Below are 22858 nucleotides of genomic sequence, written 5' to 3' on the forward strand. Positions count from 1 at the left end.
AGAAAGGGAAGAATTTGAGAGCGACACTGAAGACACCAAAACCTCCGAACATTAGACTTGTTGACAGGTAGATCAGAAGCATCTATGGGGGGATTGGGGGGGGGGGGGGGGATTTGGCATGTGTGCAGTAATTCCACTGCAAATCTCAGGTGCTGCTTGAAATAAAGACTCCTAAGGAATTTCACAGAGGGTTCAGTGAGGCTTACCCTCATTGCAGATAGAACCAGGCTCATTGCAGCTTATATGAAATGTGCTTCGGGGTGCATCAACATGCGGAGCAGCTCATTGCATGTCCTGACCTCTGACATTGTGAGGATATCAGCACTGCATTTTGACAAAAAGCTCTCATAGCTGTGTTTGCTGGGGTACTTTCCTGACATCAATATGCAAAGTATCTCCATTTTCCCCCATAATTAAATCATTTCTGTCCAGATTTTAATCAAGTTAAAACTCCTCAGTTTCAGGCAAACAAGAGACTTCCCCTTTCAGGTTTGTCCTGTCTTGATCTTCCTTTAATTACATATCCTCCATCCCTGTCTTGTCAGCTCCTCGCTGTTCCCATGCCCACACATTGGACCTCTGAACCTGAGGAGAACTGGAGAGGCACTTCTGTCGGTGGAGGAAAAAGATGAAAAGAGGGAAATGAGGAGGAAGGGGCAAGCTGCTCAGTGACCGCAGGCCTCGAGGCTATCGGCTTTTCATTAGCCGGTAAGTGAGTGAGTGAATGACTGTGATCGGTGGAATGGTAAAATCGGAGAAGCCATGCTGGGCCACGTCGGCTATTAGGGTGATTTTGGGGGCTCCCACTGACTCCCATTGTGCATTGTCTCCGAAGTGAGCAACCGAGGCTCAACAGGGAGCCTTTGTGTGGGGCATTTAACTGCCTGTTAGCATGCTAATTATGGGATGTGTGTGTGTGACAGTGTGCGTCCACCATCTTCTCGACCTTTCCGTCCCTGCGTCTCTCTCCTGGGATTTAAACTCCTCCAATTCCTCTTCGCATGTCACATCTTCTTCCCCTAAGGCATTAGTGCACCACTGAGCTCTGTGTTACTGTTTTACCACTTTTTTCAAGCTTGGTCCCTTTGTGTCCATTTTCTTCACGTCTGTCTTTATTTCTAAATCTGTGTGCTCCCAGTGTCTTATTTTTATTTTTTAAATGAATCAGCTGCCTCTGATTCTGCTACGCTTGAATCCGCTTCGCTCTCACTCCGACATTTAAACAAGCCTCTCTCACAGTCAGGGCGGGACATTGTCCTCACATTTAGCTGTGGAAAAACCCCATTTCAGACATGCCCTTCTTTCATAAGTGACAACTTGTCCTGCAAACTTTTCGGGCCATCTGTGCTTCGTCCTCACCTGTCTGACCCGTCGCTGCATCAGGGGTGTACGATTACAGATTCCAAAAATATTTTGGGCCAAAGAGAGCCGTCTTACGGAGAAGAACGAGCCCGGCAACGTGCTTTCCAAGAGTTTGACACAACGACATGAAAACCTGTCAAACACGTTACAATGAATCCAAGAGGGCGTTTCTGTTATTTTGTACACCACTGGGTTGGCATGCGTTATATTACACAGGTGTTTATTTTATTGTGTCCAGGTGATGATCGGAAGCCAGGTAGCACTCTGCATACATTGTGCATCTATTATGTTTCTTTATTGAGATTAAGATCATCTTTCTTTATCGGACTCCTGTCTTTGGGACATTTACAGAGGTATTCAGTAAACTGTTTGGACCCTCCCTACAACTACTATGTTGTCCAAGAGGACACGTCTTTATCCAAACAACAGGCTAACTCAGTAGCTTTTGCTTGTCTAGAAGCAAAAGACACATATTCAGTGGATTAGAGATCTTATGCAGTTTCTCCACCGAGAAAAGACAAAGATGCTCTTAAAGGCTCAACTGACGGGTTCTCATATAGACGGACTAAAACTGCACTCCCTACAGCATCAGGGTCTAGATGTGGATGATCTCCTGTTGGACTGTATAAGCTCCATTAAGCCTGCACTTATCATTTGGATAGATGTTTTAATATTGTTGTTATTATTCTTTAAAGATGATGACATGATGTGTAATGCTCTATGAAAAGATATACTTTGTTTGTCTGTTGTCTGAAATAGCACTGTTTATGCAATGTTTTTGTGCACTATCTTGTGTTATAAACAATGGGAATTATCATTTTCTTTGGCCAAAGAATTAAAGCTAAAATGAGAAGAAATCCAATAACACACACACACACACACACACACACACACGCACACACACACACACACACACACACACACACACACACACACACACACACACGCACACACAGAATATAAAGGTTCTGCATACTTGCAAAAAAAGTAAAACATGTAAAGATAAATTCATGCCAGAATACATTCATTATCAAATTTTTTTATTATCAACCTTTAAAATGTTTTACTTTTGCTATGCTTTAAAAAAATCACGAGAGGCAACAACATTCCACAACCTGACAAACACAAACTCTGCATGTCCCGTCATCCAGACATCCATTCAAACTGAATCCCATCAAGTCCCCATCTCTCCTCCATTGAATATCAATGCATATCCACACATCCCATTCAGATGAATGGTGGACACTTTTGGTGTCCATGTAGGTTAGTATGTCAACCAAACCAATCAATGCGCTCTGATGTCACTTGATGTCGTTGAAATAGAATTATTGTAACTGATCAGGACGAAATACAATTGAACAGACACAACACTGAACGGTAACAAGCGTCTCTCGCTGACCACAACAAGGGCGGCTTTGTTTGTTGGGCCTGACAACTTGAACCCTGACACTGATGTTATTTCTGATCTAGATGCTCTAGTCTAGGCTGAATGTGAGTAACAGGGTTACAGGTGCTGAAAATAAAAAAATAAATCGCTCAAGCAGTAAAGTCGTGCTGCAGTTTTTTCTTGTAGGTATGTATTTATGTATATATTTGCTGTGTCTATCCACGCAAATTCATGCACTATGTATCATAAAAAATGTTAAAAGAGCATTTGTTCACATTGTTCGCTTCCTCAGATTAACTGCAATTGAATTGTCTAACCACACTTAATCAATTTTTATGGCTGTTTCTCAGGAACTTTTTGAATGTATGATCTCTGTAAATTATCTCGTGGTATTGCACGAGGTGATTTGTCGTGTTTATTACAAGCACACTCTTTGAACTGAGTCAATAAGCTTCACATTTTGTACTTTCTTCCTAAACAGATATGGTTCGTTCTTGTATTTGTTGTCCTCACATACACACCCTGTCAGAGATTAATGTTCATTATTGTGTGCTGGGCAATACACCTTTTTATTTGTCTAGTGTTGTCTGCGCATGTCTGTTTGTGTGTGTGACTGTGTGTATGTGTTTGCCTGTCAACTGTTGGGTACGCAGATGCCTTCCTGCAAGTAGTGTCTGCGTCTGCCTGTATATTGCAGTTATGTGTATGTGTGTGTGTGTGAGAGCAGCTGTGGGCCCTGTGTTTGAACTCTAGCTCACATGGGCAGAGCGAGGGAAGGCCGCGGGGTGAGAAGGCAATGGGAGAGGGGACTGATGTCCGACAAACTCGCCATCTCCCTCTCCCCTTTCATCTCCCTCTCCCAGAACCGAACAACGGGCTCTTTCATTCAGGCATCTTTGCGGCCAGCCGCCCCCAGACCCTCGAGGCCCCCACCCGTTCACGCTGCTTAATTCAATGTTCCGAGAAAAACTCATGATTGGAAAGTGACTCTGTTATCCTCCTTCTTTTTCCATATCTCCTCCTAAGAAGCATCAGCCCTCTTCCTGTTCTCCCTCGCTCAGTCAGTCCCCCCCCCCCCCCTGCTCGCATCAAAACAGCTTCTGTCCTGTAAACACAAAGGAAGTAAAACCCAGGTCAGTCCACTGTCAGAGCTTGACAACACGCTGACGGTGAAGGGCACCCCCAGCGAGCATTCAACGATTGGTACAATTAAGATTGCAGAGCATTCCATCACTGTCATGAAAGTGACGTTACATTACCGATTGTAGTGCTCCGAATGCAATTTTGGTCCCTTTCTAAGGACCAGCATTCACTCATCCTGATGCACGACATCAGTTTATCTATTAAGTGACGGATACGAATGACTCAGAGCAGCTCTTCATCTGCACAGCGACATAACTGAGCGACACAAATTACCTACTTCAGCTCCTTCGGTGCAACATTAACTGGAAAGTGAATTCATTCTAAAAACAACAATGATTATAAATATGGACAATAAATAGACACAATACATGTAGACATATGGAGACAAAGTAACAATGCTGTCCGAGAAACAAAAGTACAAAGCATGTCAAAATAACCACAGCACGTACTGTAGCGACTATATTGCACAATATGTCTTTTTCAAAAGTACCCATAATCAATACAGCAGATACAAGTCATGAGCCATCATCAGGACCAAAGCTGGCATTACATTACAGTCACTTAGCAGACGCTTTAATCCAAAGCGACCGACAATTCAGATTCTATGACATTCATACACCGTGTCTTGCTCAAGGACACATCAACATGCGACTAGCGGGGATCAAATCGCCGACCCTCTGATTGAAGGACGGCCCTGCTCTCCACTCAGCCACAGTCGCCTGTTGACTTCTCTGAGAAAGTTCTTTCATGAACAAAATCTTTCCACTTTATTCGGTACAGCTAGCTTAAATAAATGCAGACTAAAGGTCCTGCAATGAATTCTACTTTCATGAAGGTTATAATGTTTTTTTGTTGTTGAAACAGGTTAATAGAGGTGATTATTGGACTTTAAGGTCATTTTGGAGGCTGATAAGAGTTTATTTGCCCACCTAATTGATTTAAATGAGGGTGAACTGATCTGATCCAGGCAGTCCTTCTGCAACCGTTAAATAGCCTCTGGTTGAAAACTTTGGTGAAAGAAGTATTCACATCGACAACTAGTTGTAGCAATCCCACACTACAGATGTGCTCGATTACAACTGCACGTCCTGCCTTCAAAAAGTTTTAAATAAAGTATTGGAACTAAAAATACTCATCTTGCATGATTTTATAATTGTATTCTGTTTTAAAATTGGTTTATTAATAGTGATGCATTATAATGTGGAAGCTGCATTTAATGTTGAGTTACAGTTTGAATTACAGCTGTATTTGCTGTCAGGTAGTTTATATGAATGCATCATGTTTTATAAAATGATCAGGTATTAGTTATTAGGCAAACAAGGCTCCTGTGAGTGGTATATCATATTGCATTATTAGCATCATGCATGCATTCATTAATAACGCATCAGATTTTATAAGCACATTGAGGTTTCGTATGATCGTTCCAAGCAAAGCCAGTTCAAAGCACAATAATTCCCTCTTAAACGTAGGAAATAAGTAAGAAATATATAGAAATATTCAAGTGAATGTAAAATGTAACTTTCCACCATTGTTTGCAAGTATCTGAAATGCATATTTTTGTTCTCAGCCAGAAGGACGTCAAGCTAAATTAGATATTTAATGAGAATTTTGTTTTGTGTCCCGGGGGGGGAGATTCATTCAAATCGGACATTTTTAGAGAGGCACATCAATGCTGTGCGATGATGTCCCAAACAGCAACCAGGCAGACAGACAGCAGCAGAAGCATCCTAACAAAGGACCCCCTTGTTCCCAGCTGAATTCTTCAACATCATTTTCTGCATTTTCCTGCAAATGACTCAATCTCCACGTCCCTCGCCTCTCATTCCGCCCAATTATCATTTTTTCAAGCATGTCCCCTCATCTTACAGAGAACGGTTGTTTGGGGGTTTTCAAATCTTGCCATGAAATCTGCTTACATGTGTCGGGATGTGTGAGGGGTTTCACAGACAAAGTCACATACACATGAAGAGAGGTGGATTTAAGAGAATAACGTGGCTGATTTTGTTGCTCCGAGAGGGAGACGGGAGAGAGTTGTGAGGGACACAAGGCAACATTGAGGATTCTCTTGTTCTTCCTGAATTGCCCCCTTTTTTCTCTTTCCCCTCTTGTTGCCGTCACAGCTGCAGCAGGGCTCCGCGACCGCACAGCTCTAAGGGCTGGTCCTATTTTGATGCAAAAGGGCGTGATGCTTGTCAGTGTGTTAATGGCTGCTCAGTGCATCTGTGGCTAAGTATAAAAAAGTTAGCGATGTAAGCCTGAATTGATGGCTCTAAAGGTCAAAAGGCCGTGTGTCCCGACATTAACACCTGGCCAACTATGGAAGTAAAAACTTCTCATTCACACACAACGAGATTCATACTCTATAATGGTAATCCACACATCTGAACAGCACCACCACTGTTCTATCATGGACATTTTGTTATGCTTGAACTTCAACTTAACGCAACTAAGATGCATGAAACCTTTTCATTTAATTCGCAAGGGGTGATACGCTGTGCAATCTGATGCAAGTCACTTACACATAACTTAAATTGCATCGAAGTGTTTCAAGCCAAACATCGACAAGTCAGTCAGATTATCACAGCAGCGCTTTGAGCTAAATGCTAACGTCATCATGCTAACACGTCCACAGTGACAGTGCTAACATGCTGACGTTTAGCAGGCATAATGTCGACCATGTTCGCCGTCTTAGTTCAGCGTGTTAGCATGGTGACGTTGACAAGTCCAGCTGAGGCTGACGGGAACGTCATTAGTTTTGCAGGCATTTAGTCATAAACCAAAGTTTGGGGCAAATTGCAAATGTGACTAGAAGTTGGTGCTGGTTGAAAAATCAGGGCATCACCAAAGTGACGACAATTCTAAAAACACTGCATTACCCCCAAAAAAACAATAAATTAGCTCGCATTCACTTAAAATGTACCTTTCCGCAAAACTGAAGTAACACAAACATGCATCAAAACACTGCAACTCTAAACGCAGTATGATGAGCAATAAATGAGCACAATACCAACTGCCTGCTGAGAGTGTGAAGAGGAAAGGCAAGTTCTCAAATGCAAGTAGAGGGATGATTACAGCATACCAGCAGAGATCAGCAACAGGTAACTAAACTCTCCCTCTGCGTCTCACCTGGGACCCTTACCCCAATACCCCTTCCCCACACACCCCACCTCAACCCCCGTGTATCAATTTCCTTTAGATGTTCCCCCTCACACAATTGAAGTAACTAGAGTATTTCCTTTGGCTGGCCAGTGGAGATATGGAGCAGAACACACAATGGGCTATTCATTAGCAACTCACACACACACACACACGTCTTACCCCCATTCATCCCCACCCGACCAGCACCAGTAGCAGCACCGTCCGTCACACACATATTTACCAACCATGTCCCTCTGTAACATACATGCATGCATACACATGCAGGCATTCAACAACGCATACATTATGCACACACACACACACACACACACACACACACACATACACACACACACACAATCTCACAAAACCATACAAAAGCCTATGCAAATACATTCACATAGACAGATATAGCACACACATCCCAACTCACTCCCCAGCTGCAGTGAATGCTCTTCCAAGTTCTTGCCACACACACACACACACACACACACACACACACACACACACACCGTTTTCTACCCCTCCTCCCTAACCAGTAACTCAGATAAAAGACAAGGCGAAAACAATATAATAGTAACTCTGATGGTGTGAGCACAAAGGCAGGATTCACAGACGTTCGAGAGGGGGACCTATTTAAAAGTAACACAGCTGCATGAATTTATTAAGACAGATGGACAGAGTGACAAGCTCAGGAAGGTCTTGTGAAAGGCTGCATTTTTTATTATTATTACCCGTTTGAAGGATCCGTGACATTTTAATTGGGGATGTAACTAATATTTATGACTATTAGAGAATAATCTATAAAGGATAGACGCTCAGTTACTTTCGGTAGACGCCTTTTTATTTCGGTATCGGCCTCTAAAACAGAGAGATGGTCTGAAGACGACTCCGAATCCCTACCAGCTCCAGCTGTGTCATTCTATGTCCGACCCTGACCTCTGACCTCTCTGTAGGGCAGGGAAATGAGTCATCAGTATCTTATTATTATTGCTATTATTCCAGAGGAACTCAAGCTTGAATGCTGCTTTTATTTCAAACTATAAGACAGAGTTGTAATAACTTAATAACTGCAGCCCACCGGATCCCTCCGCAAGCTTGACTGATTCACTTCAACGAGCAAATTCGGACACACCTGCTCTGTCCTGCACAGGTGCATGCAGGGAGGGAGAGAGAGAGAGAGAGAGAGAGAGAGAGAGAGAGAGAGAGAGAGAGAGAGAGAGAGAGAGAGAGAGAGAGAGAGAGAGAGCCACAGAGGAGAGGAGTATGTTTCTGAGCAAGAGAGGGATATAAACAGATTTCAGAGGATACAGAGTTTTCACGTCATTCCCCGGTCAGTTGAGCAGATCGCTGCCTCTTGTGAGTCAGCAGGAATGTGTTTGTGTGAAAAGGGCAAAAAGGGCGATGGCGGCGTCTAGCTGAAGAACGCCGCCTCTTGTTTCATAACACACAACATAACACAAGTTTCGGATTTGGATTCTAGATTCCACGCACAGTGGGAACGCTACTTTTGTTCTTCTTAACTTAAAAAACATCATACCAGCAACATAACTAGATACAATATACAAAAAAACGTTGTATAGTTCAAAGGAAACAAGTAACATACATAACAAAAAGTGTTGTTTAAACACGTTAGATTTGATCCTTTTCAGATTCCATTTTAATGTAAATAAATCACAACTAATAAATAAGAAATATACAACTTTTCTTGTGTTTTTATCCGGCCGAAACTAATTCATTATATGCTCCAATTCCAGTGTGGCAGTTTGTTAAATTCTAACAAATTTGTACATTTATTGTATATTTGTGTTTTGTAGATGTTTAATAGAGAGTGACATCACCTGGCACCAAAGCTCAGCCAATAGCGGACAGTCAGGCAGAACCTGTCTTTCACCAGTAGATGACTGCGCTCACACGGGTTGGGATTCAAATTTAGAGCTCCATATTCACTTTTTAAATTGGTTTGTTTTGAAGTCAGACTTTGTAAAGTCAGGTAGATTCTGGCCCGGGATGATGCGGGTGTAGACTCCCAGGCCAAAGGTCAAAGGACCGCGTGGCCTGTGTTAGGACCCTGCTTCATCGCCTGCTGACCTTTAATTGTCACCCTCCATGTGCTGTGTGTGAGTGTGTGTGTGTGCTTCACAACAAACTACATCATCTCTGTCACATGACAGGTTAGGTTTGTAAAATGTTCACTGCCTAGCTTCTTCTCTGGGCTCTTTGTTTATGTTGTTGTAAAATAATTCAGTCCATCATAATTATCTTCTCATTTTTCTTCGATGCAGCAAAGTATTTACTTTAAAAACAAAAACTCTTTTTAATGTGCAGAGTGAGTCCCAATAGTTGCATGTGTATGTGCACAGTGAAACCAAATGAAGAAGAATCAAAGCATTATTGTTACTTTTAAACGTACATTTCGTGTGATCATTATTCTTCATCAACCTAATAAGTTTATTCATGTCAATAATTTAAAAGATGTAACTATTGTTCACTGGGAACAAGTTCAATCATTGACTGCCTATTATTCCTTAAGGTCGCAGGCCTGGTTTCATTTCACTGAGACAAATTTATTTTAGGTTTTGTATAGTTTAGTATTTTAAATATTACATTTTATTCTAATTATTCAAAAGTGTAAAAAAAAATGTACTTTTTATAATAAGGAGTATCAACCAGAATACGTGACAGAAGAAATAACGATCTGAAATAACAGACGCATTCACACTGTTTTGGCTCATGAGGATTTCATAAGCATGTTTCTATTTGGCAGCCTTCTAAAAAAAACTGTAAAACAATTTTCTATCAATTTGTAGCACTCGTGCATTATCAGTAGCATTATCATATAATTACACTTTTTCTTAAACGTTTCATCAATCTTTATTTGCTTAATTAAATGTCTCTCATTCTGAGCAAAGTCAGCAGACTGTCCAGTCATCCATCATTTTATTTATCAGGTTATTTAGGAACTCATCAAGCAAGAATATATGTTTCTTCTCTTTTCTCAGGCCTGTAACTGCTTGAGGTTCTCACTGATAAGTCTTACAAATACCAAGAGGTTCGTTAGAAAACATAGGCTATTGTTGAAGCATTTAAATACGACCCAGTCCCTGCCTAATGTAATATTGTGGCCATAGAAGCATGTGTAGCATTCATTGACATTTTTTGTCCAAACGGCATCAATTCAGGTAGCAGTGTACATGTTGGGCCTGTTCACATCTGTCCATCTTCATTATTTGCGCACAAACACACACACACACACACACACACACTCCAAAAACCAGCACTCACGTCAGACCGAGGCCGGGCCGCAAATCCTCCTCTGCGCAGCGGGAGAGAAATCCCCAGAGTGGCTGTCTGAAGATCCCCGGTTTAAAGCTCCAGGAGCTGGACAGTCCCGCCACAGCTCACCCGGGCCTGAGTCGCCGCTCCTGGGGCATTTTTGTCTATATGTCAGAGTTTGTTGAGACGCGGACAACGAGTGGCGGTAGAAGGGAAATACACAAGCTATTCCCTTCTCTTCTTTTCTTTTTTCACAGGCACAAAACTGCTTTTTGTTCCCCACTTCTTCTTCTTTTTTTTCATTTAAGGGGGAAGGGGGTGCTTGTTTTGATCACATGATTACAATTCACCTGAGATAAAACAAAGGGGGCAAAGAAAAGGAGTGGAGAGGAGGAATCGGACAAAGAGATGCACTCATGGTTGCAGGATTCCCTTATCGTCGTCAACATTAACTGATAATGAAAAAAAAAAAGTGGCGATTTTTGGATTGGGTGCCAGTGTGTCGCATGGCGGGGATACAAGGGGTCATTGTTGTGAAGAACAGCGCTTGTGTTTGTGTCCGTGCGGCCCATAATGTCCCCGCTCGTCTCTCCTTTCCGCGTCACTGTTTGGTTTTATAAACGCGCTCCGTGGATCTCAGTCAGAGGCGCTAATGCAATTGGAAAACTCACATGAGATTCGTTCCAGTTTTACTTATTTTCTTCATGAAGTTTGGCACAGTGTGAGAGAGAGAGAGAGAGAGAGAGAGAGAGAGAGAGAGAGAGAGATGACCATTATTTCCTCTATACCTATCACCACAACGCATACCGACATATCAATTGTCTTATGACACACAATCTTTTTAAGCGCCTTTTAATGTTGTCGGCTGTGATGTGGTGATGAATTTAAAAGTGGATAATAAAATAATATATATACCCAAAATGTATCTGAAACATAATCTACTATGATTTAGGACGTGTCATCATTGTGCATCACAAATGTGTTTCTGCCTAAAAAAATGAGCCATGACGCAAATTCTGTAACCTTGACAGTTAATGTGTTCAAATCAAACCATACATTGATCTGTCTATTTGACTGTTTGGAGAATCGTGGTGCGCAAGTGTGCGTAAAATCTGACAAACATTTTCTCCGTTGGCTGCATTTTATTTGAGACTTGAACAGCATGAAACATGTCTCACGAGCTGTCTGTTTGTGAGGCGCACTTTGTCTCCATTACTCTAAACGACCAGGCCTCTAATAAAACGTATTTAAATTTATTTATTTGTGGATCTGTCAGTGACAGAAACGCCTCCGAGCATGTTCTGAAATTTTAACTACCTCATCAAATGATAGGCTACACGAGAACATTTATATCAGCTGATATATTGTCCACAGAACTCCTGCAGCGGCACACTTGATTTCATTTTGTAATTATTTTTTTAGAATACAATCTATATGTTTTAGATTCGTGCACACTTTAAGTATTCTAAGGTGCCAGAGGGAGCCTGTAAATAAAATGGTAAATTTGGGGTTCTGAAAATGGCAGATCGTCTGAAGTATACTCCAAAACAAGGCCTGTTTAATTGCTCAGGTGTGGGATTAGGAATGCCGAATGTGGAGATAAGCATTTCTCCAGGTAAAACAGTCAGAGCAGGGTGTACGATAGAAACACATATTGTGCACACTTTCCTTTGCATAAAACTTCGCAAAAGGTATTTTCGCATAATCTTTCCTCTCCATTTTAGCATCACGGTTTTGTTTGGATAGATGGAGAGAGAGACAGAGGGAGAGAGAGAGGGGGGGGGGGGGGGGGGTAGCCAATCAGAGATCTCCAAGCCTGCATGCGTACGGCTCCTTTAAGACTTGTCCTCCCCATCTATCTTTTTTTTTTTCTTTTTTTCTCCCTCAGCCTCATACAAGGAGCTCTTTAAGCCCCGGTACCGACACACAGAGCAGGCATTCATTCTCGGGCAGCGCGAGCGAGGGGGCTCGGGAGCGAGCGTCACTTTGGAAACTCGGGAACTCACGGATTCTCGTGCTAAATCGGCGACCTCCTTTTCTCATTACTGAAGTAAGGCGTTCAGCATTTCCAACTCTTTCCTCTCTGCTGCTGGTGGCTGCTCTGACTGCGATTTGCACGTTTATTCTCGTCGGGACCGTAGCGGAACCCCGACTAGTATATAGTCGTATAACCAAAGACTTGTTAACGTTGCCATGACAGGACTGTGGTTTTAGACTGGTCCAAATTAACTGTTGACTTGTTCGTCCTTTAGGTCTCTGTGAAGGACGATCTGTATGAGCTTTAAGAATCATTCTGATACCTTTGACATGGATTATTATCATACATGTGATAATCGCTGTCATGGTGAATCCTGTAATGGTGAATTGTGTCAGTGCAACAACTGCTCCTGTTTTAGATTTTTGGGTTTCATGTTTTTATATAGCTTATTAGTTTTTATGATTTGACACAATTTAAAATGTCCCACTAACCGAGGACACAGTAACAGCCTTTTATACCAAGAAAAGCTGCTCAAACAGACGTTTTTAGAAGTCAGTAACTCCGTCAAGGGATTCTATGAAACAGCTAAACGGACATTGTTGACATGGACTTTTGTGCAGATGCAAAATTGGATTAGTGTGCTTGGTTTAGTTGCGACTTGTGCTGGTTTATTCTATACATACTGTTGTTTTGGAGCTGTGTGGACGTGAAATCTAAGCTGTTTTAAAACTAATAAAAAAATTAAAAAAAGACTAAACAAAAAAAAGTTTTCAAACAAGCAAATTAAGGCCAACTCACTTACAAGCCAAGCGTTGATAATGAGTTCACATAACCGGAAATCATTTCATACAGTTAACGTGAAGTTAATTAATAACGAGCACGATTTAAGGTCCGTGTCGAAAACACTTTAAATATTACATATCATCAGATGATAAATCAAATGACCATACAGAAGACTCACTGTTGAATCCATTACTCGCTTGTTTTGTTCCTGTCTGAGGTGTTATCCGCTGAAGAAACAACACTTTATAATCAATGTGGTCAGTGACGAAAGGGAAATATGACCAGTAGCTCAGTCAAGGGATTCTAGATTCTACATACACTATTTGCGTTCTTTCTTTCACAACAGTAATATGCGAACCGCGCGTCGTGCAAACACAGGCAACGCGCGCGCAATGAGGCGTTTGGTGCCTTTTACGCACGGTGTTACGCGGCAGGGACGCTTTAGAGCCGCGACGACTGTGATGTGTGTGAGGAGGCCTTGCAGAGCAGCTGGCAGGCGAATACCGTTGTCAATGCGCCTCGGACAGACGGGGAAGCTGTACATACGCCTCTGCGGGGGAATTGATACGACCTCATTCTGATGTTAATTAAAGGTTAGCGTTCGGAACACGCCAAGCTTTTATCCACACGACACACAATCTGTAATTCAATCGATTTTATTTAATCATCTAAAGGCATATACATTCACGTATGCTTATTGTACGTGTCTTTGGCAAAAAAAAAAGTGGGTGAACAATTTTCCTCAAATATAAAAGTGAAGTAACCTGAGTGTTAAGTGGGTATACACCCCCCCCCCCCCCCCCCCCCCCCCCCACACACACACCTAAACTGCACATGACAAGCCATTTCGTAATGTCACTGGACGTGAGCGAGATCGCTCATTTTCCTGCAACATGACACCGTAGTAGAAAACAAACCAGCGGGCTGTGTGTCGCGTGGTTCACAGGAAGTTCGCTGATTTAGGACGTAGAGTCTGAGGCAGGGTGTTGATTTAATGGGCAAAAACAGGGACACATTTTTGCTCCCGCCTATAGACCTGCCCCTGTTTCACAAACAGACTGTGTCTAATTCACACGCGGGGGTTTATATTTCCAGCGCCAGGCCGTGTTTATCCAAGAACATGCAGAGCATCAATCCGAGGTCTGTGCTGCTGCTGCGGCCTCATATCATTCCAACACTCCCTCTCCGGGGAGCTTGGAATAACTGCTAAACCTTAAACAGTAAGGTGTGTTTGGGGGGAGGGGGGCTACACAGGAGCCGGACCACTGCAAATAAACCCCGCATCCTTATTTAGAGACTGCACTTTATTTTACTGAGCTCCACTTTGAATGTGTAGATGATTCTTTTGGCTCAGCTTTGAAGTTATTTTATTTGTGCCTACCATGAAAATGTCTTTGATATATTCCTGACATTTAAAGAAGTCACTCGAGGATCTTTTCATATCTGTGCAAGTGTTGCAAATAGTGGTGTAAAAAAGGTGGAGGCGAGACATGGCCCACAAAGGGACTATTTATTAAGGGAAAATGGGGTGGGACAATCCTCTCAGTCAGGCCCAATCTCTTGTTTTATTACTGTGATGGAGAGAGAGAGAAATTGTGAAAAGCCAAAATCTTCCCCAAAGTGAGGTCTTGACCTCGCTCTGATGTATTAAAAGCACTAAGATAAAACAGCCCCTCCAGCCTATCATACACCAACACACCTTTGTGTGTGTGCTGCCTCATGACGCAGGGACATCCCTCTAACCCTCTGGTTTGTTGCTGAACTGACGCTGCCACCATCCTTCTGCTGTTTCAGGTCCTCACTGTTGGATTTCAACCGCGGGACAAACGGAGGAGAGAGAGTGAAGGGGAAGTGAGACCGGGTGAGTTTGACGCACAGTTGTGCTTTAGCAGGTAAACTGGGGTCCAAGGTGCGCACTGAGCCGCCTATGATACCAACAATACGGATGGAAAGAACTTTAATGTGGAACCCTCACAGAGTTTTGCAACGGAGGCTGAGAGTAGAGACAGACTGGCAGTTTATATTATAACTTGAAGGAGGCCAGAGGGACAGATCAGACAGATCAGCGGTCAGCCGACACTCCGTGCGTCACTGTAGCGACGAACAGCAACAGGGAAAGGACAGGTAGAGCTGAGCATTTAGAAACAGACCTTGCATCCTCTGCGCACCTGGGGGGGCTTGTGTGTGTGTAGGAAGATGTCCAGAGAGGAGCAGAGCATGTCGGACGTTGAGCTCAGTCCCGGGATGTCGGACGACAGTCGCTCCCTGTCACCGGGCCACTCCTCCGGTGCGGCCGGCGGAGGGGACTCGCCTCTCAGCGGGCGGCAGCAGCCGCAGCCGGCGGGCCTGGACGACTCGGCGGCGGGCAGCGCGTCCATCAAATCCGAGGACGAGGACGACCGCTTCCCCGCGGGAATCCGCGACGCGGTGAGCCAGGTGCTCAACTGCTACGACTGGACCCTCGTGCCCATGCCCGTGCGCGTGAACAGCGGAAGCAAGAACAAGCCGCACGTGAAGAGGCCCATGAACGCCTTCATGGTGTGGGCGCAGGCGGCGCGGAGGAAACTGGCCGACCAGCACCCGCACCTGCACAACGCGGAGCTCAGCAAGACCCTGGGGAAGCTCTGGAGGTGAGGAGGCAGCGCTGATAGTCTGCATGTTGTCACATCACTGTCATGTTCAGCTGAGGCTCACACGGTGCAGACATCAGGGGTACAGCAGGGCGGTACAATGTTCAGGATAAATCTATAGCTGAGGGCAGGGCTTATTTTTTAGAGGGGGGGTTAGGGGGAAATAGCTCCAGACAAAGGCCAGTGTCATGCTCAAGCCTGAGTGATATCAGTGTAAATGCAATAGGGTAAAGCAATCCTGTTGTATAGTTCCCCAGTAATCAAAATACTTTTCAATAAGCATCCCCTCAGTCAGCTGATGTCTTGCACCTACTAAAAAAAAAATACCCGACAATGTTTTCTTCATTTCCCCTTTGGTTTTGTTATTTTGTAGACTAGACTATCATCTCTATTCCATGGATTTTCCTTCAGGCCAATTTAAATGAGTACACTCACTGATATTAAGAAACAAGAGTTTGGGTACTTTTAGAGAGAAAAACTGTTGCACACACAGGTTATTGTGCACAAGCAGACGCCTCTTTTATTACGTTTTATAAATAGAATCTTTTTAGTTTTGGTGACAATTATGATAATTATCTAACAAGCTTTGGCCTTTTCCCGTGACCATTTGGTTGATGTTTACTTTTTATTTTCTTTAGACATAGATGAGACCTTGTTCATGAGATCATGTAGCAAGACATAACAACATTCCCTCATGTGATTTGTGGTATTATATCTTTTGGTGAAATGTTTTGCTGCATGTAGTTGAATTGTACACTATATAAACGTGATTTTTTTTTAGGAGACGTGGTCTCGACACAGCTCACCAGTTGAGAAGTATTGTCTTGTTTATTGTGAATGTGCATACGCTGTTCAATTACTGGCCATGTAGCTGGAGTAAACGGCTCCTGAAGGAATCCAGGGAATGCTCTCTGCACATATTTTAAGTCCAGGTTTTCAACCTTCAAATTAAAAGGTACGGCAAGATTTTCTGTGTCATTTCAATTTGGAAATTTCAATCTTTTATTGTGTCTGATTGAATGCTAGAGCGCCGGGCCAGTCGTCAACAACGCTGCCTCTTGATCACTTCTTTACACTTCTTTAAGTTTAAAGCTCTGTCAGATCATCCATCCAGTGTCCATCTTCTCACAAAAAAAACTGACTATTTGCTGACAAGAAGGTCAGTCACAAGGTTCATTAACCCTGTGAGGACTGAACGTTAATCAGATGAAGACTTGACCTTGGGCTCAGGCATGATTGGTTAATCGGCTCAGACGAACAGGGAGGCTGAGGAAGGTCAGGAGTTACCCATGTCATTCCTGCCAGCAGTAATAATAAGGAGCTCAGTGTCATGTGATGCAGACAGGATGCATCTTTGGCCCGTATTATTTCATTACTGTCCAGCAGTCAAAAGCCCCTGGCAGATATGACATTAGATACAGCTGTAGTGAAGGAAGCATAATGTATTAATAAGCACTGAAAATTGATCAAATCCATAAATAATTAATCTTAATGTGCATTTTATAAGTATTCATGTAACTCTTAACTTATAGGCTCTACATTTAGTCAAATACCAAAGTTACCATGTGACCAACATTACTTACCTTTTGCATAATCGTGTAGAATATCAGCAAACAAAGTCTTGAGACTTTTCTTCTCTTTGTACCTTAAACAAACCTATCTTCCAACATCCTTTCCTTTTACCCAAGGCTTCTTAACGAGGGCGACAAGCGGCCCTTCATCGCGGAGGCAGAGCGGCTGCGGAAGCAGCACAAGAAGGACTATCCCGACTACAAATACCAGCCACGACGCCGCAAAAGCGGAAAGCCCGGTTCTGGGTCAGGAAGTGAGGCCGATGGCCATTCGGAGGGTGAGGTCGGCCAACACTACAAGGGCCTCCAACTGGATGTGTCCCTCATTCGGCCTGCCGGGTCCCCTCTGGCAGACGGGCACCACCCTCATGCTGCAGGTGGGCTGCAGGCTCCCTGCCAATAACTTTACTGATACCGTTTCTTTCACACGGTTCCCAGATTAGTCTGGATACAACTGAACAATGTGGCACACCGATACATAATTGGTTGAGTCCGCCAAGGAAAACGACTGTAACTACATGTTTTCTTGTATCTCCACAGGTCACAGTCCTCCCACACCTCCCACCACTCCCAAGACCGAGCCTCAGTCTGGGAAGGTGGGGGATGGAAAGCGGGAGGGTGCAGGGAATGGGGGCTCGCGTGGTGCGATGGGAGCAGAGGGAAGTTCAGGTGCTCCGGGATCCGGTAAACCTCACATCGACTTTGGTAATGTGGACATTGGTGAGATGAGCCACGAGGTGATGGCCAACATGGAGCATTTTGATGTCAACGAGTTTGACCAGTACCTTCCTCCAAATGGACACCCGGGGGTTGGGCAGAGTGCTGGGGCGGGAGCGGCTGCTACACCTTCCCCAGCCTCTCCGTACACCTACGGCATCTCCTCCGCTCTGGCAGCGGCCAGTGGACACTCAGCAGCCTGGCTGTCCAAGCAGCAGCAGCAGCAGCAGCTGCAACACCACGGCCCATCTCTGGGCTCTGATCCCTCCAAAGCCCAGATCAAGAGCGAGGCTGGGGGTACTGGGGGTCACTTTGCAGAGGCAGGCTCAGTAGGTTCCCATGTCACCTACACCCCCCTCAGCCTTCCTCACTACAGTTCTGCCTTCCCCTCACTGGCCTCCAGGGCTCAGTTTGCCGATTATGCTGACCACCAGGCCTCAGGGTCCTATTACGCTCACTCCAGCCAGGCCTCGGGGTTGTACTCCGCCTTCTCTTACATGGGGCCCTCCCAGAGGCCCCTGTACACCGCCATCACTGACCCGGCCAGCGTGCCGCAGTCACACAGCCCCACGCATTGGGAACAGCCCATCTACACGACTCTGTCGCGGCCATGACAGACAACGATACCAGAGGGCACCGGTGCCGGTTCAGCCCCCACGTCGGACCCAAGGAGCAGCGGCTACAACAGCGGTGTTGGTGGCAACGGTGGCGAAAGTGGTCTGGGCTGGGGGGTCTGGGCAGGCACTGGGGGAGTCGGCAGGGGAGGCAGGAGGGGAGAAACCCCGTTCTGCCCCTGCCCAGATGCAGAAATGCTGTCGCAGTCCAAGGATGAGCTTGGAGCGTGGGGCTTTTCAGGCGCGGTTGATTATTTGGGGCACTCGGCGTAGAAGTGACAGAATGTTTCACTTTACACCCATCGCAGAGTTTCAGGTTAGAGTCACAGCAGCCAAGCCTCTGGCGCTCCAAACAACATGACAGTATTCACAAGTGGTTAAGGATCATGTCCCTGTCGGTTTTGTGTATCAGAGGAGGCACTTTGTAGTCTACACCCTTCTCCCTCAAGCCACCAGGGGTCAGCAGCAACAGAGAACGGTACACATTAGCAAGACTTTGATCTCTATTGTGAAGGGTGTGACTGAGATGGAGCCAAATTCATTCTACATGAAATAGTTTTTTTTGTACCAGAAGAATGAAGTGCCAAACTGCGGCCCATTCACTTCTCAGGCAAGACTGACCTTTTATCAAACAGATGTTCAATTGTATTGCTTTTAGGAATTAATACAACAAATACTGATATCATTCTGTTGTGTCTGAGGCACATTTGTCCTTAATTAATTAATTCAAATTATTATTATGCTGAGTTCACCTAACATGCCTTTTGTACAAACAACGGTCGTGCGTGGAAGCAAAATGCCATAAAACTATGTCGAGGTTTTGTTCAGTGAAATGTATATTTAGTAAAAAACAACAACAATTGTTATGATTACTGATTGTTATCAGGATAGTTTATACGATGTACTTGAAATTACAAATGTACGTTTACTGATGCAGACAGATTTTAAGATATTTGTAAAACGACCAAAGTTTTGAGACCAAAACTTTTAAGAAAAGAAACTGATTATACAGACGTTTCTCCCAACGTGACATTCAAAACTACCTTACAATACACAGGTCACTAGTTTTCTCTTCGCGGTCACATTTTTGCCAATGTGACTTATTGTAAATGCCTTAAAAACACATTGGTGTCAAAAGCTACTTTTGCCTTTTTTTCCACAATGGCACTGATGAGTGTGATGATTTTCATTAGTACTTGACGCATTCATGAAGAACATTCATGAAAAAAGATAACTCTATTTAAACTTGCATGATTCATTTTCACTGACCGTGGTCGCAATTAGGGATGCACGATATGTATCGGCCGATAAATGATCAGCCGATGATGGTACATTTATATAAATATGTATTATTCCACAAATAAAATTCTATTTGAGATATATATATATATATATATATATAGAGAGAGAGAGAGAGAGAGCTGATATTACAGAGCCAAATTGCTTTCTTTGACTTAACAGGCGCAGCATCTACACAAGTCAGAGCTTTGGAATATTAAATCATTAATCTTTGCAAAGTACATCTTCGCCATTCTTTCACTCAGGTGTGCAAAATAAAAGTTATGAACTTCCTTTTAAAATTCAAAAAAATGGGAAATGATCAGTTATGTTATCGGTATCGGCCTTGAGAAGCAGGTAATTATCGTACCAGCTGTAAAACAATCCATATCGTGTATCCCTCGTCTCAATGCGTCATAGAACACACGGTAGAAGCTTTTTCATTGTTTTAACTATTAACTGTATTAATATTGTTAAATTGTTTTTGCCATTATTATCTTCACTGGAAGTCTGCACCCTGCCTTTTCTTTACCTTTTTGTGTGTGATTTAAAATGTGTATCAATATTTAATATGAAATGTCAGATCTTTTGATTGTAGGTGTATTACTTTAACATTTTTCTCTTTTTTTGCATTTTGAGGACAGTTTCAATGTGGGAGATGCCAAATACTGAGAAACAATTGCCAGAGATTGAGCGATTAAAGCTTCCAGGAGAAATAAGTTTTAACACAGCCTGATATTAAATACAACATGTGCCCGGTCCTTTAAAAATACCTGCTGCTCACTTATGAAACAGAGAAGTATTTTATCTTAAATCATGTTTGTGTCTTTCCCAATTGTTGGACTATTAGTTAAACTAGTTTTGCATGAAGTGTTTTTCTTTGGTCTTTATACATTATACATTTCCACATGTCATTTCTTTCCCTCATGTCCTAAACAGAACTGTATCTTAAGTATCTTATTTTCCATCTGGGAAAGTGAAAAAAAAAAAAAAAAACATTCATTTATTTTTGCTTTGTTTTTATGTATATCACTCAAATATTCTTTATCACTACTGGACGCAGATCCGAACCATATGCATGCAGCACTGCTTGTTTTGATTCATACTCCATCGACGCTTAAAGCCCATTATCATTTAACCATTTACCTCCAGCACAGCAAGCAGAGTTCATTGTACATCATTGTTGCTACGTGTGCATGTGTTATATTGCTACGAATTTTGCTATTTATATTTGTTTTATGCTTGTGTTTGCGCCGTTAGTTGTTCCTCTACCAACACGAGGACGACGTGTTCGACCGGTACTGCCATTTTAGTATTTCATAGTCTCCATCCTTGTATAACTGTTGCCAGCACAGCACAGCAACACGACTTCTAAGTAACGGCAGGAGCGAAAGCCTAAACATGTGATGATGACTAATGACCTTTTACGCTCATTTGAAATAAAAGCTCTATTATTTCTGCTTTGATAAAAGTCTGCCTCTTGGAATTCTTGTCTTTTTACTGTGCAACAAATATCAGAAATAAAGCATAACGCATATCAGTCAACAACAAATCGTCCCTCAGATTCTAAACATGTTCCTGTTTCACAAAAGCTCGTCTTCATGGCGTCTGGTGACTCGACCACTGCTCACATTCTCTGCATCGAGCTAATGGGACGATTGACTTTAGCCGGCTGGGACTCACAGCTACAGCGATCCCCAACCCTCAGCAGAGGTAAGAGTGATGGGTGCTTGTATGTGCATGCAGTAGAGGAGACTGTGGGGATGGTGTGTTGCACTACAACAGCAGCACTCATCACACGTACACTCACGTACTGCGGGTTGTCGGTGTTTACTGCGGCTGAACCTGAGCTAATGCAGCCCCAGATGAGGGTATGATTGGCTCTGCATGCCTACATGCATATTTCATTAGAGTGTGCATGTGTGTTTCTCTGTGTGTCGCGGGTGAAGCCTGACTCTTAATTCCCTCTCTTTAATCAGCTGTGTGATACTTTGGAAAGACAAAGAGGGCCATTGAAGGGGAGCTCGGGGGGGGAGGAGGGAAACGGGGTAATGAGGGAGCCTTACCCATAACTGCCGGGCCTGTAGCTTCACCGGGATACAATGGGACTCTCATACTCTCAGCACACAGACCCTGCAACCCCCCCCTCCTACTCCCCCACCACTCACCCCGTCCACCGAAAAAAAAAAAAACCCTCCATTTTCAGGTTGCAGCTGTAAATGGGATTAAAACATTCCCAAAAGTAAGATAGTTAATCAGAGAGAAGACGTAGGTAGAGTTATTTCATTGTTTTACTGACGGGTGTCAGCCAGGAGCAGCACACCCTGGAACAGACAGTCGACGGGGAGCCAGCGGCTCAACCTGCCGCCGTGCGGTGCAGACGGGAACGGATCAAACTCACTGTCGGTCAGGTGGAAGGGTTGTGTTTGCGTCTCCAAGTTGTGCTGAAACATTGAAGGTCTCTTCAAATTGAACTCAGTTATTGCAGAGCTAATGTCATTCTGTTGAGCAGCAGAGGGTCTCATTCACCAGAGTGGTTAGAGAGTAATCATGAGAAGTACATGGAACTGGGGCTGCACGAAGAAAAACACGAAGAGGCATTTTGCTGAGGGAAGTCGGGAGATCTGAAGAACTCAAGTAAGACACTATCGGAAGCTAAATAATTCATCATCCCTACATCCAATAATCAAATCTACAAATCCAGCACACAAATGCTAGGAAGATACTATTTAGTGCAGTGTAATCACAGGGTTAATGTGGCATCGTCAGAGCACAACAGGTTGGAAAAACACAGACCAGACTCCAGTATGTGTGGGGCCGATCAACAGAACAGAGAAATAAAGACATAAGATTGAGAGAGAGAGAATAATGAGCAAAAGAAAAAGTCAGAAGATATTAGTCGCACCCTAAACTGGGTTGAGGACGACCTGATGGTGGCCTCTCTGTGGTTGGTGCTGCTGAGTATCACATGGGCTGCCCCA

General features: G+C 43.6%; 1 protein-coding gene across 1 annotated transcript; it reads left to right on the top strand.

Annotated features, from left to right (window-relative positions):
• The first annotated feature begins 15263 nt into the window (after nt 1-15263).
• On the top strand, nt 15264-18599 carry sox10 (SRY-box transcription factor 10). The gene is made up of 3 exons (XM_076080071.1): nt 15264-15697; nt 17386-17645; nt 17809-18599. The coding sequence occupies exons 1-3, from the start codon at nt 15264-15266 to the stop codon at nt 18597-18599; spliced, it is 1485 nt and encodes a 494-aa protein (XP_075936186.1).
• Nucleotides 18600-22858: the final 4259 nt, after the last annotated feature.

This window comes from Anarhichas minor, unplaced genomic scaffold (assembly GCF_050575085.1).
Source record: "Anarhichas minor isolate MPS153535 unplaced genomic scaffold, ASM5057508v1 ptg000007l, whole genome shotgun sequence".
In the NCBI taxonomy this organism is placed as follows: domain Eukaryota; kingdom Metazoa; phylum Chordata; class Actinopteri; order Perciformes; family Anarhichadidae; genus Anarhichas; species Anarhichas minor.

Excerpts from the sequence above, each read along its gene's own strand:
- sox10 (XM_076080071.1), top strand. The coding sequence starts at position 15,264 with ATGTCCAGAGAGGAGCAGAGCATGTCGGACGTTGAGCTCAGTCCCGGG. Across the intron at positions 15,698-17,385 it reads ACCCTGGGGAAGCTCTGGAG|GCTTCTTAACGAGGGCGACA; the intron begins GTGAGGAGGCAG and ends CTTTTACCCAAG. Across the intron at positions 17,646-17,808 it reads GCACCACCCTCATGCTGCAG|GTCACAGTCCTCCCACACCT; the intron begins GTGGGCTGCAGG and ends GTATCTCCACAG.